This window comes from Toxotes jaculatrix, chromosome 5 (genome assembly GCF_017976425.1).
Source record: "Toxotes jaculatrix isolate fToxJac2 chromosome 5, fToxJac2.pri, whole genome shotgun sequence".
Classification (NCBI taxonomy): Eukaryota; Metazoa; Chordata; class Actinopteri; family Toxotidae; genus Toxotes; species Toxotes jaculatrix.
Window position 1 is genome coordinate 24,537,535 of NC_054398.1, and position 16,866 is coordinate 24,554,400.

The window sequence follows — 16,866 nt, forward strand, 5'->3', positions numbered from 1 at the left end:
GTACTGGAAGGGTAAACATTTGGCTGTATAACATTTCCATGAATGCATGACTGATTTTTGAACAGCTGAGGTGAAGGAGACACTCACGTGTTTAGAGAGGTTGTCGCTCTTGCAGTCTAAATCGTACCTGCGGAGGAGAGAGAAGAGATGACACATCAGAACGGAGGCCACGTTAGGCTGCAAGGTTTGAGCAGCAGGACTGTGACTGAAGGGCTGCCAAAACACAAATTAGCAGTCTACGACACAGGCTTTTCCCCCTCATCACCTACCATTAATGCAAGGCACTTCTCCACTAATCACTGCAAAGAAGCTGTTCTGGTTTAAAGTAGGCATGTGATTACAGCACCAAAAGCTTTACTGATCTGATTTCACGCATGAGGGTGCAGCGGTATCAGTGGCCTCAGAATCATTAAAGGCTGTCGCATGAAAATTTTAACTTTACGCAGTAAATTTTCCATTTTCCCATTTTCCACTTTCCCAGCATTAATGTATTAATTGCAGTTATTCATACACAATGGCAATTCTAGGTGGTTTATAATTTTAATTAAGGAGATCTGTCACTTCAAACTTGCCGTCATGAAACCCAACCGGCGCTTTCACGTAGCTCCCTATGGACCCACAGAAGGATTCATACAACCAGCAGGTCTCTATGTCCACAAAGCCTATAGTTCTTAATTTGAATTTTTTTTTTTTTCTCTGAAATGTAAAAAAAAAAAATTGCAAAAATTGCAAAAAAAACAATGTAAAAAAACCCCAAATGTTTACAAGAACTCAGAGGTATGAGAGCTCAACAAACTAGGTTTTACATAGCTGACACACTTGTCCACTCATATGTATGAACATTCATCCAAAACCATTAGTAACAGCTACACTGTGCTGACCATGTGATCCACTCGCCTCTCCAGAGAACAATTTACCCCGCTTTATTTACTGCCCGTAACCCCTCACCTTCCTGGGTGTCTCAGGTGCGTGTCAACGTGTATGTGTGTGTGTGTGTTGTATGTGTGCAGCGTGTAGTGGAGTGTGTAAATGGGAGAGCCTGAGCGTTTCCTTCTACAGACAGAATGCCATGTACGATAAGGCGCCTGCTGACAAACCTGGGACACGCTGTGTGTCACTACAAGAGGGGGAAGGGGGCTCCAATACAGTGCACTTACTAATGTAATTCCATAAGAGCAAGGAAACACGCTGCTGTTACGCAACGTGCCGTCGGCAGAATGCACAGGTGCGCTTCATGTTCTATTCGCCCCTTGCCTCTGTCACTCCCAAATGTTCATAAATGATTCATTTAATCTTATTTAATAATGAGAGACCAAAAGAGAGAGAGAGAGAGAGAGAGAGAGAGAGGGAGAGGGAGAGAGAGAGAGAGAGAGAGAGGGAGAGATGGCTGCACATGTTCACCCACACACATTTACAAACACACACACGAGAGTGTTTGCAGGAGTAGATGTCCCACGGCGCCTCGTGAGTGCACATTTGTTGTGTGTGTGACTGAATGTGTGTGTTTATGTGTATGACATCACTGTGCATCGGCACTGGGCCAGACAGGATTTCTGTTGGTCCTGTGCTGTCTTTCTTGTGGGGCGGGTGGGGGTGGTGGAGGGATGAGGATGGAGGGGTGGAAGAGGGGGTGGGGGTGGGGGTGCGCCCAGAGCCCCGTCTGAACTGAGCAATGATGACTAATGATGGCACACAAACAAACGGGCCGGAGAGGCAGGCAAACAACAGACGACAGCACACTGACACTTGAGCTCCGTTTCCAAACAGTTGTATGAAACCTTCATACAAGATGTTACACCAGTGTTTTATTAGGATATATTTGGTGCTGGGATCGGTCCTGACAGATTATCCTGAACAAAAACACTGCTATGAAAGAAAGGGAATGATGTGCTTCCAGTTTTTAAGCAATGTGTCTGTTTCTCTGGAGTTTCACTGTGTCAGTGTGAATGTATGGTAATGAATATTTATGTGGGGAATATGAAGAAATTGTGTATTAATTATGCATCCTGTTACTTTCTTACAAATTAATGGTCAGATTTTCACTAATTCAAATGTAAATGACCCATTTGTTGGTGGAGATACATTTTAAATCCATGGTGGTGGTTTCTGCCATACTTTTAATTACAGGAAATTACAGCAAATCATGGCTGGGTATCAGAATTAGATTCTATTTTAGATTCTGGTTTTTATTAAATCCAGGTTATATTTTGCTAAGGACTGAAACCAAGATGTGGTGAAACCAAAAACACAGCAAATTTTCATTTTGATTGCATTTGAGTAGTTTGACATGAAAGATGAGGTAGTTTGTGATTCTTTCTGGTTAAAGATAAAATAAAGAAAGTGACTTTTTTAAAGTGATTTTTAACATTAACTGTTAAAAATTAATGCTGCATTTTTATACCAGATGACAGTAAATGCTTCTTTGTGAAGGAGTGACTTCTTGTTTTAGGTGCTATAATGTACATGTGCAGCTGGTAAGCTACATTTTTCTTAAATGGAAAGCATGTCCCTTGGGGAATACCTGGTTCCTGAAATCAGCTTCAATTCAGGACTTCATGATTTCCAATTCTAGAGGAAATATCTTCAATCCAGTGAAATAAACTAAGTGAATACAGCTATATCCCTCTTTTACTCACACTTGCCACACTTGATTAGACAACCATCCACCCAGAGGGGGGGCTTCCACTGGCTTCAGTGAGCATCAAGTTTCAATTCCACAAAAAAAAAAAAAAAAAAAAAAGCTAAGAGGAGCACTGAACATGGCCAGCAGTGAGAGGAGGGTTAACAGGATTTCCAGGCACAGATAGCAGCAGAGGAAGCTAAGTGTGCCGTGGCTTTGGGGTCTTCGGGTAAAGAGAGCGTGGGACGGTTCAGCAGCAGCTATACTGGCGGTTTGCGGGCAGCTTGGCGTTGTCTATCTATGGATGTCCTGAAGGAATGTGAAGCACTGAGTGGAAGTGAGGGAGGTGGAGGTAATGAAGGGCTGCAGGAGCTGCAAGAGCTACAGTACAGACCTCATAACAGAGGCTGAGGATAGCAGGAGGAACCACTGGTTCTGTAATGAGAGATCAGTAGTGTGTATATGAGTGCGTAACACATGTGTAACGCATGTTACAGATCGACGTGAACGCAAAAGAGTGCCTAAGAAGCAAAGCGTAAATGTATGTCTCTGTGTGAGCAAGTGTGTGTTTGTGTTTTTGGACCTTCATCTTGTTCTGAGGGCAGGCGTGTGCAAGCTCGGCAGCCATGATCACAGGGGCCATCAGCCCAGAAGACACTAAAGGGGGCTGATGCTCACCCTCAAGCCATACAGGCAGTCAGACGGTTTGCGCACACACACACACACAGTCGCACATGCACACACGCACGCATCCTACATCCCCTCTCTCCACTGCTTGTCAGCTTTTAACATCTTTCATGATACTATGACAAAGTCTGCTCTAGATTCCTGTAGCACATGGGAATATACATGCATATGGTAAAACACACACAATAAAAACCCATGCATACACACATTAACACATATACAAAATATAACACCAGTTATTCCTACTGGCCGTGCCAAGCATACAAAAAGCTCAACAGGCATGCTCACATAGACAGAAATGAAAACATACACACACCTATAAAAGAAAGAAATGTCCAAACACACACACGCTCGCTCGAATAATTTAATTCAAACTGTAATCAGCTCGACCTGTGACCTGTTGGCTAGTAATGCTGTTTGCAATGAAAATGGAGGACACTGGAAAGGAAAGCCACACTGAGTGGACAATCACGAAACCAAAGCATCTGAGAAACAGTGTGTGTTAATATTTTGGGTTCTAGACTGTAGATTGAACAAGTAACTACCAAAGATAAGGCTGTTTGTTGACTTAGCTTTGTCTTACACTCCAGTGACAACAAATCCGCGGAATCACCTGTTAGCTCGCCATCCAGGTAGGGTCACGGAGGCACCAAAGACGAGTGGAGCAACATCAAGTGTACAACCTCGTCTGACTGCCTACTATTTGGCACACTCAGCTTCAGCGGGACTGCTGCCAGAAGCTTGTAAAACTTCCATATCACCATTCATATACGGGGGGTGGGGCTGTGTCATTTCAAATTTGCTCGAACTTGATTTCTGGAAAAAGTGACAGCTCTATCATATGTATTTTCACACATAGATGTATACACACTTTATCTGCAACAGACTGTACACACACACACACACAATTAAACAGTCTCTCCTTGACCTTCACTGCAACCTCCCAGAGTTTGTAAGCAGCATGTGGCCACGCTGACAAACCAGCAAGTAAACAAACAAAACAGTTGTTCCATATTTCATGAGCTATCATGGGAAATACAGCGAATATGCGTGAGGCTGTAACACAAAAGAGAAAAATCCAGATTATCATAATTACTTAGACAGGTCGACTTTCAGGGCTACGTGAGGAAAAGTCTTTTTTTTTTTTTTTCCCACTGCACTGTGACTCAGAAAACAGGTTTCTGTTTCTGATGTGGACAAGAGAAGATGTAAACATCCTATTATTAGCTACGATTTTCTGTCATAGACAGTTCATCAGGAAGTCTGTCGCTCTCAACACACCTGACCCTAATGAACCAATCAGGGCAGCTTTCTAATTGCATGTCGGTCATATTAGAAGACAGTTCACTCACGTGGCTGCTTTATTCATGCTTCATCAGCTGCTTGGTTACCAGCTGACTAGTAATGTTCAGTCATATTAATACTAGTACTAATACTAGTGCATAACACTTATTATTGCCATTTGCTGCTGCAGCTCTCTCCGACACCCCGACCTCCACCTTATGTGCTATTTATGGTGTCGCTGACTTTAGTAAGATTTTATGTTCATGTCCTTTTTTTTGTGAGAATCCGCTCTTTTGCTCTGCCACATCCCAAAGGTGTTTTATTGGATTCAGATCTGGTGTCTTATCATGCTGGAAGTAGTCATTAAATTGTGGCCATTAAGGGATGAACACGATCAGCAACAATACTTTGAGAGGCTGTAGTAGTCAAACCATGATTTATTAGTACTAAGGGGCCCAAAGTGAGCAAAGAAAACATTTCCCCACACCCTTACACCACTACAACCAGTCTGGACTGCTGACACTAGGCAGGCTGGGTCCATAGATTCATTCTATCTCAGCAAAAATCCAGATTCATCAGACCTGGCTGACCTGATTGGCTGATTGGACAATTGCATGAATAAGCAGGTGTACAGGTGTTCCTAATAAAGTGCTTGGTGATTGCAAGAGCAAATTAATCTTGCAAATGCTGCTACAAAACAAAATTCATGAAGGCAGAGAATAAAATGGGGCCTCGAAATGAGCTGTGAGGGATGGCAGAGGTGTTTGTTGTCTGCTTCAGTAGGTGAAGAATATCTTGTTTTAGCAGAGCAGGTTCTTTTTGAGCAGCGAGGTCGGAGAAAACTCTGTGCTGACCCAGAGATACCCAGAGCTTAAGGCAGTAAATTAAAATTGTATGATCAACTGTGTCAAAAGCCGCACTTAGGTCTAAAAGGATTAAGACAAAGCAATCTCCTGCATCTGCTGGTGAAAGGAGGTTGTTTGTTTCTTTCTTTTTTTTTTCTGCACTGCATAGCACCCTAAAAATATTCAAATTTATTAAAAAAAAACATTTTTTCCAAAAAAAAAAAAAAAAAAAAACTGATGGAGGCAGAAGTTCAGAGTCTTGATCACTTAAAATGAACTGAGTGTTGAAGGTTATGAAATTGTTAGCTTGGTGATCCCATTAACATAATCATGTGAGGACACACTTGTCTTTTCAATGGATACCCAGGTGAAATGAGCAATTCTGATAATGGATCATAATCATCTCAAAATGGCAAGTGTATGATTCACTGTGGGCATCTGGCCCTGTTTTGTCCAAAGCTTTGTATGAATGGGATGAATTCAGATGGAAATGCTGGTGAAAAAGTGGCACGAAAACTTGTCTTTTATTTAAAGGGGAGAAGACTTACATCTCCCTCTGCACAGAACATGAATATTTCAGTCTTAACTGCTCCACACAGAGCAGCACTCTCACCCACGCCTGCACAGCAGCATGCACAAATACACAAAAACAAATACACACACCCACACACATAAGTCAATTGTTAACTCACAGGTCAAAGCGCAGATTCTGCCTCTCCTCGAAGAAATAATCCAGGATGAATTTGCGAACAAAGTCAGGGTTGAGGGTGTTGTCTATGACTTCTGTCCTGCCAAACTAGAAAGGAAATGAGACAGGGAATACTTGGTTAATGGCTGCCATCAATACTCATTCAACTAAGTAAAGACTGAGTGACCAGAAATTTAGAAACCCACTGTACGGTGTAATACAATCCAGGTAACAGTCTTGATAAATCGTAAAAGAAGTCATCTAACAAAAATACTCAAATTATTCTGTGTAAGAATGCTAACATACAAATTTTCTAAATGCTTAATATCCAATATCATGTTTAGTCTCTAATACTTTTACTTTTACATCTGATATGTTAGCATTCAGCGCAAAGCAGAGCCTCTACCGGAGGCTGACAGCTTAAACTGGGGAAGGAAAGTCATTTCTCCATGTTTCACTAGCAAAAACCATATTTACACCAGAGCCCTGCAAGATCTGCAAATTAATCTTCAATTTCCATTTGTTATGTTGAATCATTTGTCAAAAGTGAAGCTGCAGAACACTGTTTGTGATGTGCATGTAAGCAGTGTTTACAAATTGCATTTGCAGAACAGGCTCCTGAACTGAAAGAGACCTGAGGACGGTCAGAAGACCCATGGGTAATTAGACCTGTTCTAAAGTGCAGTGAACCCAAATAAACCCAAACAGACAGAGAACACAAACACAGTAAATATACAATAAATATGATTTGACAACTGATCTGACAACTTGGGGTCCCGAGTTGGGTCTCACTCACTGGCAACTTCATTTATTTTGTTACAGAAGCATTTTAACATGAGCCCCCCAGGAATGATAGAGTGACGTCATTAATCATTTCTACACTTCCTGAAAAGAAAAGCCTGCATGTCACCGTTAAGCTGCTCAGCTCAAAACGAGTAAACACAACAACAACTAACACACTGATCCCATTACTCGCCGTGGTCTTATTATTTAACAGATACTGTAGGCTGACTCACAGGCCCGTCTCCCAAAATCTCAATGTATGCCTTCAATATGACTTGCTGAAATGGTTGTATTGCTGCCACATTCACTGGTTATAAATAAGTCCCCCACTGCTCCACCCCTGTACTCACCTCTCTCCATTCCCTGTTGGCTATTCCTTGAGTGTACAGCACACAAACTGTTGAATTAGAAGCAGAGGAGGGGAGAGAAACAAGAGAGGGTTAGGCTGATTGAAGAGTATTTAACAGTGAACAAACAACACAGAAAAGTCCGCTGAGAGCGTGTTCTTTCCCTGGACCCCAACATGAGAGGAAAACTCCCTAATTAAATGTCACTAGAACTTTGCCTTGCAGCATGATGATATTTCAGAGAGGGGGAGAAGAGGGAGAGACAGGGAGGATGGGGTTAGTGAGTGTTTCTGTGGGTGGAGGACAGTCCTCCTTAATGACATTCAAGTGTATCCATCCGACGGATCCGAGTCTTGGAGTGTTTTTTTCTTTTTCTTTCTTTCTTTTTTTTTTTTTTTTGATGGCGGACCACTAGCGACAACAGAGCGAGGCAATCAGCTGGCACTAAAATGACATTTCATTTGCATTCTAGCAGCTGTTACTGTATTCACACACACCTGTCACATGGCAGTGACTAACAACTCTGAAAACACCTGAGACTACACACAGTGAGTAGTGGAGTGGTGGAAATTTTAATATAAGATATGGATTATGTATCACTATGACTGAATTGTATTAAAAATTGCTGAAATTTCAAGTGCAAACCAAATTTTTGGGATATTCTTTGTCATTATCTGACAAAGTATGTCATTATATTGGGTTGTGCGTCTTGTGTATCTTATCTCTCTCTCTATTTTTCCTGCAGACTCAGGTCTCTCTTGCAGCGGAGATCTTGATCTCTATGAGATTACCTAATTAAATAAAGGTCATTCTGCATATGTCTGTTTGGTAATGGAATACAGTCGATATATATATCAGCTCTAACACCTAACTAAACAAAAGGCTGTTTAATAATGATGTAAACTGGGCAGAATTTCAATTACGGACACAACATCTGCTCATATTGACTAAATGAACAAATGGTTTGTTTGGATTTGCCAGTTTCTCAATATGGCCATTACATCTGAAACATACATGTTTATCCAAATATGCAGATTTAAATAAAACAGCCATACTTACATTTACAAAGGAAGCTAGTTATTACTAAATATTTATTCCCAGTGACTGTAATTGTTACAGAACTAACTGGGCCAACTGACAAGACCAGTACTAGCCTGCTGTAAAAATAATACAAAGCAGTTTTCCCGTAAAAGTGAAGAGTAAAAGAAGTAATATGGTTAATATGATTAATACCCGATCAAAATGCTGTTTAATAATGATGTATACTGGGTATGATTTCAGTTATTTATTTCTTTTATTTTATTTATATATTTTAAATCATGTTTGATGAAACTGTGTCCATGCTGCTCGTCCTCATCATCATCCCGTATTGTCAAATATAGACTGTTCCCCTGAAACTGTTATGTTTGGCAGTTACTGTTGTGTTACAGCTTGTGATGAGACAATTATCCCGTTTGCACAGCTGATGGGGACATTGCTGCAGATTTATTCATTGCTAAAGTCCTTAATAACTAAGACATTTCTGAAGTTTGCAAACTTTTAGTTAATTACTAGTTTGAAAACAGCTAGTAATCAGTAAGACATGAACACTTAAAATTAGTGATGGATTTAGAAACAGCTGGTAAAATCCAATCCAGTTTGATCAATCTGAAACAAATGCCATAATGAAGCACTTCATCTATTCTCTCACTGTTTTTTTTTTTTTTTTTTTGCTCTTTAAAAACACTGATATCCAGACTAACACACCATCATAATCTGAGCACCATCCTTTGAAAATAATCTTTAAAAAAAACACCTCACGGGGAAGACAGAGGAACCTCTTTTCAAAGGCCACAACCTCTGTCTGACCTTGTTCTATCTGATCACACGAAAGAGCTAAAAAAGAAAAAGAAAATAGAGAGAGAGAGAAAAAAAAGCTGTCATGAGCCTGTTAGCTCGCGTTGAGTGAGTACTAAGTAGCGACAAAGATAGTCTGTTGGACTGGTGGACCAGCCATGGTGTCCCACGGCATAGCTGGTGAGCTGGTTGGGAAGCTCAGTGGTTACTGAAACTGTCCATCTTTTGACAACATAAACTGATGCCTGTCTCACACACTGCTTGGTATTTATTGTATTATTGTTAGTGTTTACCTGACCAGGGACTGCAGCTGTAAAAAAGAAGCTAAATGTAGTGCAAAGCATCATCTACCTCTGCTTGACATTAATGCTCTGTCACCAGCAGTTATACGTAATGCATGATGGGAGATTGTGTTTGGTTAGTTGGCCATAGCTTGTTTGCTCGACCCTGTCAACTGAAAGCTACGCTTTGAAGGATCACATGATCTGTCACTGGGTATGAAGGCTCATAAAACTATTTCAAAACCTTCTCAAAGTTCCACTGTCAGCAAGGGATCCGCTGTAAAGCAACAACACGGTTTCAGGGATGAAGACAGGAGCTTTCATTCTATCTACACCAGACATACTGTCTTAGGAGCTACATGAAAAACAACTTGTGACATCTGATTATGAAGGCAACAACTTCCACCGAAGTGACACGCATTATCATTAATTACAGCATGAATTAATTGTAAATTTATGCCTGAGTTAATGTATGAGCTACCCCCTACTGATGAAATGACTTTTAATTTTTTTTTTATTTAATCATAGGCTCATTAGCAGTTGTGATTGTGAGTGAAAATCATCCTTGGTTTTAAAAATGATTGAGCCTATTTGATGAATTCCTGTTTTTTCTCCCCCAAAAACTGACACCTCATCTGTTAGGAAAACAAAAAGCTCATGTTAAGCCCAGATACCCTATATGATTACTAACATTTTGTAGAAGACTGATGATTTTTTATTTATTTTTTTTATCGATTTGACAGCTGTGTTGAAAATGTCACCCTGTTTCTGAGTGCAAACACAAAGAACAAACGTCCTAATTACCCTGCGTCTGGTGCGGTGACAGAAGTGCTCAAACTTGCGGTGTTTTGGCAGACTGTCAGTCTGGATGTCGTATATGTTGCATTGTGGATGATGTGCAGCGGGCTGGGGCTCAGATGGCTGACTATACAGTCATCCTTTAATCTTGCCATGAAGCATCAGATGACACATGGTCTCTGCATTATTGCACGGGGGGGGGGGGGGGGGACATATCAATCGCACGCCCCGTAAATAGCTATGCATCCTTGCATCTGTACTGGCGCACTTTCCACTCTTCCTATTCATCAAGCTGATGATGAGGGCAGGGGCTTGACAATAGCACCGCCATCACTAGCACCATCTCTGTTTTGAATGTAGGAGGTAGTGACGGTGCACACTTTGATAATGTTCCTGTCTGCTTAATGCCCTTTTCCAATCTGCTGAAGCGCACTGATCAAAGCACACCCACATTCATGCATCACAAGAACAACAGCTAAAACACAAACACACACATACTTTTTTTTATATACATATATATAAAAACACACACAAACATGCACAAAACAGAAACACTGGATTGTTGTCCAGCTTTATAAGCTAATATGAATATGGTACGTGAGTCTGCCTGAGGCCCTGGATGTGTGCACTTTTTGCATGTGTGTGTGGCTCTGCTGAGGCGATCTAATGCTGTGTGACTGGGGCCAGTGCTGTCAGCAGAGCAGAGACATGGACGCAGCACAAGTGCCTCCTTGCATAAATGTTGGGGCGGGCAGGGATGCTCATCCTCCTCTCCCACCGTCTGATACTTAAAGGTCCAATCCGCGATTCATGGAGCTCATCAATTACCGACCGAAGCTAAAAACAGCACTGGGTTCGCTGTGCAGCGCCCAGGTGGCAAAGTGCTGAATATTTAGGAACTGAAGAAAGGTGATGCTGAAAAAATACGGCATGCTCACCAAACCCAGGATAAATATAGAGCAAAAATGAAAGATAGATACATTTCAGCTTTATCGTTTCAGCATAACTCAGAGTATTTTCCTCCTATCATGTTTATTTTTGGAGGCTTTTAACCGACAGGACTGTCACTGTCTGTTACATAAAACAAAGAGCGCACGACAGATGAAAACAGCAAGGAACTACTTTACAATCTTCCAGCTTGTCTGTGCACGTGTGCCTGAGTGCATGAGTCTGAGAGTATCTGCTCTCAGCGTTCAGAGGGGCTGGGTTTTATTTGAAATTTTCAACAACAGGACTGAAAGTCAAACCAGAACAATCAGGGGATCAGTCATTTTAGACGTTTACAGCTTAAGTAATGTACATATGTGATCGTGAAGGTATGACTGATGTGACTGTGATGGTATAATGCTCCTGACCTGAAGGTGTTACTTGGTGAGAAAATGCACATTAAAAGGATCCAATCCAACACTTTACATTTCTCAGGCAAATTACTGCTAGACTGGGCTTTTATAAACAACTGGACCAGTTGCCAAATTGAACCCCTGCTGTCAAGGGAGTGAGAAGTGTGAATGTGTGTCTGTGTGTCCTTTAATTTGTAGGAGGGAAGTGGCTGGTTTGTGTGTGAGGATGATCTGACTCCCCTCACTCATGTTGGAAGCGGCGACCAGTTACGAATACGACCTCTGACATATGCAAATGTCTACTGATTCACACTAGTGAGGCAGTGTGTGTGAGTGTGTATGTGTGTGTGTGTGTGTGTCCATGTGTTGGTACACTTAAAATCTGCCTGCATGTGCTGGATGTTTTTCTGTGAATATTTCTGTTTGTCTGCAGAATTTATGGTGCACAAGTAGATGTGCATTTGAGTGTGTGCATGTGGATGTGTGCTTGGCCTGCTGAGAGCTGGTGTGTGTGTATGTGTTCACATGTGTGTGTGAGACGGGAGGCGAGCTTACTGGGATCAGACTTGGAGAACGTGTCTCTGTCCAGGAGATTTCTGAAAAACAAGAAAACAAAAAGACACGTTGACATAAAACTGTCTTGCACAGCTGTCCCACTTCAACAAAGAAAGTGAGAACTACAAAGTTATTACATCATTACACCTCGCTTAATTAGCTCTCTCACTGACCCCGATAGCTTGTTTACCCATAATCCTCCTCTGACTTGATTAACAAAAGCCATTTCATCCAGGCATTGAGGCAGCAACATTAAACAGACTATAAAATGGAGCTTAAAGTGGGGCCCATTTATATTTCAAACATACAGAGGAAACAGCAGAGGAGAGGACCTATTTTTCACTGTTTTGCGCTCCCTGGGTGCCAGCAACAACAGTGGAAGCTGCCATCAAATTTACATGACACTCTGGTCTTCGCTCTTTGCACAGGGAGGGATAAATGCACCGAAGAGTCCCAATGCAGAGCAGATGCTCGGCGCCACTGAGGTGCTCCGCGGTTAAACCGCTCCGAAGGCATTAAAAATGCACACAAAGACGACAAGTCACAGCTGCCTGAGAGCCGAGAAGAAAGAAATTGAGGAACAGCTCGGGCTCAGGAAAGGGAGACCCCGGCCTGTTACGTCAGCAGCGGTGGGGCCTTTGTGGTTTTAACACTGTGTGACACAGTGTCCAAGTCTCAGGAGGAGGTAGACAGGAGGACGGGGGACAAACCCGACAACACCCAAAGGGGCAGAGGTGAACCTTCACTTACTCACTCAGCTTGGACTCCTGCCAAATGGCACATTAAAACCCTATAAAGCTTTCATAGCGCTAAGCCAGAAAGACTAAATAATATGAGTGGCTTGGCCATCAGCAGCAAGTCCCACAGGACACTTTACCCCCAAACTCCAGTGTTGTAGAACTACCGAAAGTCTTTTACACCACATCAATGGTTAATACAGACATAAAATGTAAAACTACACCCTAGTAAATGACATTTAATGATCATAAATAATGAGACTTTACAACAACAACACCACAAGCTTCCACTTCATAACATACCATAGAGTTGGAAAAACCATATAACTATATCTCTGAAACAGTGACCAGAGCTGATATGAGATTGGTTTAAGATTTTACAGGTGTACCCTCTCTATGTCTGCAATTACTTTCCTTCATTCTCATCTTCAAATTTACAAAAATAAATCAAAATGTAAAACCTTTACTGTGTTGAACCTACTGCAAAGGAGCTTGAAAGTAACAGAGCACTTTGCCGATTTAAGGAATCTTCCTAAAGTCAGGGGACAAAAAGAATTTCCCAAACTGATGTAGCTGAAAAGAGCTCTCTTCCCTTTCACTAACTTGCATGCTTCTGTCTCTAAAAACCCTACTACCCATGACGCAAATGGATAGCAGCTTCTCCCTTGGCCCTCTCCTCACACTCATGTTCACTTCTTCCAGACGCTGTCCTGGCTAAGCCAAAATAAAAACACACTAACGTGAACATGAATCATGTACAAAGTCATGTTCATGAGAGCTTGTTTCTTGGAGGACAACTTCAGTACTTATCTGAAAATATCTGTGGCAAAATATGCAGGAAAAAAAAAAAAAGATGAATTGCCCTTTGAAATGACTGAAGTTTGCAGTGAGAATATTTCACAACAAGTTGAACAGCAAAGTCTGACACTTGTTTTCTTTCCAGAACAACCTATGTGCATATTTTTTGATGCCCATATTTACAGGGTAACTTTGTTGTGATGCTATAACAACGCCACATTCTGCCTTTTTTCCCCGACCAACAGTCATAACAGTACATGCCATGTCCTCGTCAACTAAATGTAAACAATAGTGTTGTTTTTATGGTGAAGACAGTCATACATTTTAGTTACAACCACACAACATTTTACTACAGCAGTGATCTTCCTCATCTGACCCGAGGAAGATTTACATGTCTCTTGGAGGAGCAGGAGGCAGGTGCTGTCATGCGACCAAAACCAACGCACACGCCAACTCACGAGCTTAACAGGGTCATGCCTGATGATGAAGGCAGAAATTTCGCCATATTTTGGTGAAAATGTGCGTGTGTTTGTATCACACTGAGCAGATTGTTGGAACATGAAGAAATGAGTCATCTGACAGTTTGATGCTTTTTCTTTCCACAGTGAAATTTGTCACATTTCGAATCCATTGAATTTCAGTTGACCTCAGCCATTATGCTCCATGAAGTAAGAGACAACAAACTTTTCACAGCCGCCTGGAAAGTCTACAGGGTGTGACTTATTCTTACAAGAGAGACTTTGTGTTGGGTATTACTTTAAGCTGTGTTAATCACAGCAACATGACTCTGTCCATATTGTGCACTGTTGACAGAGAAAGAGAGGGAGAGAGAACAAGAGAGAAACAAAGGGGGAGACACGCTCCTGCTATCATGCTAGCTGCAGGGCGAGCGCTCTGTCGCTCATACTGTCCTGTATGACAAGCAGGGAGTGTCTGGAAGCCGTTGATGGCTAGTGATGTATCTAGATCAGGCACTCGGGTTGTGCTGATCCCAGTGTGGCCCAGATGGTAAAGCACCACGCTCTGCTGCCTCGCTGTCAGGGTCCGCCCACCGGCCCTTCCCCAGCTCTGAAACCTTAAATAAATGATAATAAGCGATGGAATCGGGCCTAGTCATATCAGGGTTGTGTTTTATGACTGGCGGAAAGTCTGAGAGATTGTGTAGGAGTGAGAAGTGGGCGACTTCACCTGCCAAATGGGATAAATGTCCAGTAAAAAGAAATACTGTACCCTGTTGGCTCCCAAAGGAGAATGAGAAGTGTGGAGGCAGGGAACAAGTTAAGGAAAGAAGAGGAATAAAAAAAGAGTCTAAGGAGTATCTGAAAGACAACATGCAACTGTGTGTGTGTGTGTGTGTGTGTATCTGCAGGCAGAAGTGCACACACTTATATGGATATGGTAACCTCCCCCTGATTCATGTGCACCCGAGGGCTTCCACCTGGCCCTGATAGAGACAGGCGACTCTTTAAAAAGCCCTTTCCACCGCGGGCAGCCCGGGAAACGTCTGGGCAGTCCGAGCAGAGTGCCTCGTCGTTCATCAAACATTTATGAGAGAGGTCCCTCCTCGACACCAGAATTACATTTGAAATCCCACCAGTTACATCACAGCCACCTAAACATGGCAGCAGGAGCTTTAAATACCTGTATGAGGGAGGGGAGAGGAAGGGAGGGCAGGAGACAGGAAGGGAGGGGAGGGCAGGAGACAGGAGGGGAGGGGAGGGAGCAATTGAGATGAAATTTTCTAAGATGTGTTTCTGAAAAAAAAATGAAAAAAACAAAAAGCACAAGAACACTGACTGTGCTTGCTTTTCGAGGGTTGCAACCAAACATGAAAAGAGGATCAAATAAGATTTCATCACAAGTATAGATGAGTAGGCAAATTCCTTAGATTCCTAAATGTCCACTAAATGTCCATATTGTCCATCTCCACAATTTTTGTTTAATTTTCAGCAAATGTCAAATTTAAGGAACAGAGAAGGTGATGTGTAAAGAGCAAAGACCACTAACAGTGGTGACCGAGTAAACTGTCCCGCCATGACAGACACAGCTAACATGAGGGTGAGGGAGCTGTCAGTCAAGCAGAGTCTGCAGATGGAGGACACCCACACAGGGAATTCCCAGCAATAGAAACTTCAAATCCTCCATCGACGCTGTAACTGTGCCCCATTAACTTCAACACTAACTTTTATCATATGGTAGTAAAGTTCATTGTGCTGTATATTAAACAGCCACCAATGCTTTCTTTATGAATTTCCCACCATTCAGTTACTCCAACTAACTTCCCACATGCTATGAGATGGATGTGAGTACAAACATTTTTTTTGCCTGGGTGGCCCCCGGTGGGATTGGAGGCATTAACCCTGGCAGCGTTAGTGCCAGCTCACTGAACTCCATGGGAGCACAAGTAGCAAGAAAACGTTCTCAGCAAGAAAACCTCCTCACCTTCCTGTTTCTTAAAATCAGAAAGCTCTGGATTGCAGCATGGGTGGTCACTCCCGTTGCGCAACCTCACGTAAGTCCGCAAAGCTGACATTTAGCTCTCCAAGCCAGTGTGCAGGTTCGCTTACTGTTAGTGCAGTAGTGGTTGTCTGTGGGAGCTATAAACTAGATAATCAAGACACCCCCACTGTGAACAAAGCCCAAGTAATGAACAGCACAAGCTTAGCCTACTGGGAGGATAACACCCAATCAATGAGGTCAATTGAGTCTGAAGAAAACTCAGAGCTGTTCTGATCAATCCACCTTTGAAGCACCCGAGACTCTCTCTTAACTCCCAACGATTTTCTAAGATTCTCTGTGTTTGTAGGGCAAAGTGATGTGCATCCAATAATGAACTAAAGGAATCCTACTTTACTGAGAGACCTCACAACATCAGCAGTCCAGGTGTATTTTTCAACAGAATAAAAGTGACTGATGAAGTAACTTTGGGAACGTTTGAACTAGCTCTGTTACTCTTGCAGAAAAAAACATATATATATACACAGACAGCAGCTTGCAGGCGTTAACAGGGTTAAGCTCCCTCATACATAATGCAAACTGTTTTAACACAAGCACAGAAGGTTTAACATAAATTGTCCAATGCAAAAAATTTTCCGTTTCGGTCTTTTTCCGTATCTGGGACATCAGCTCCCTGATGCACCAATAAGACCACTGGGTGTAAATCCAGCTTTGTGGCTCCACAGCACCATTTTAAACTTAGTGTTTGGTCCTGACAACAACTCATCTGAAACATCTTCAGACATGTTTCTACTCATCTAGGTATTGCAT

The 16,866-nt window shown here is 42.1% G+C and overlaps 1 protein-coding gene across 1 annotated transcript in view; it reads right to left on the reverse strand.

Annotated features, from left to right (window-relative positions):
- The window catches only part of LOC121181999 (copine-8-like), a 49,518-nt gene that overhangs the window by 23,649 nt on the left and 9,003 nt on the right, over positions 1–16,866 (reverse strand). The window contains exons 2-5 of the mRNA XM_041038258.1: positions 12,065–12,105; positions 7,258–7,304; positions 6,129–6,232; positions 88–127 (exon numbers count right to left, since the gene is read on the reverse strand). Of these exons, the coding sequence (XP_040894192.1) occupies positions 88–127; positions 6,129–6,232; positions 7,258–7,304; positions 12,065–12,105 (232 nt within the window). The remainder of the gene's footprint in view (positions 1–87; positions 128–6,128; positions 6,233–7,257; positions 7,305–12,064; positions 12,106–16,866) is intronic.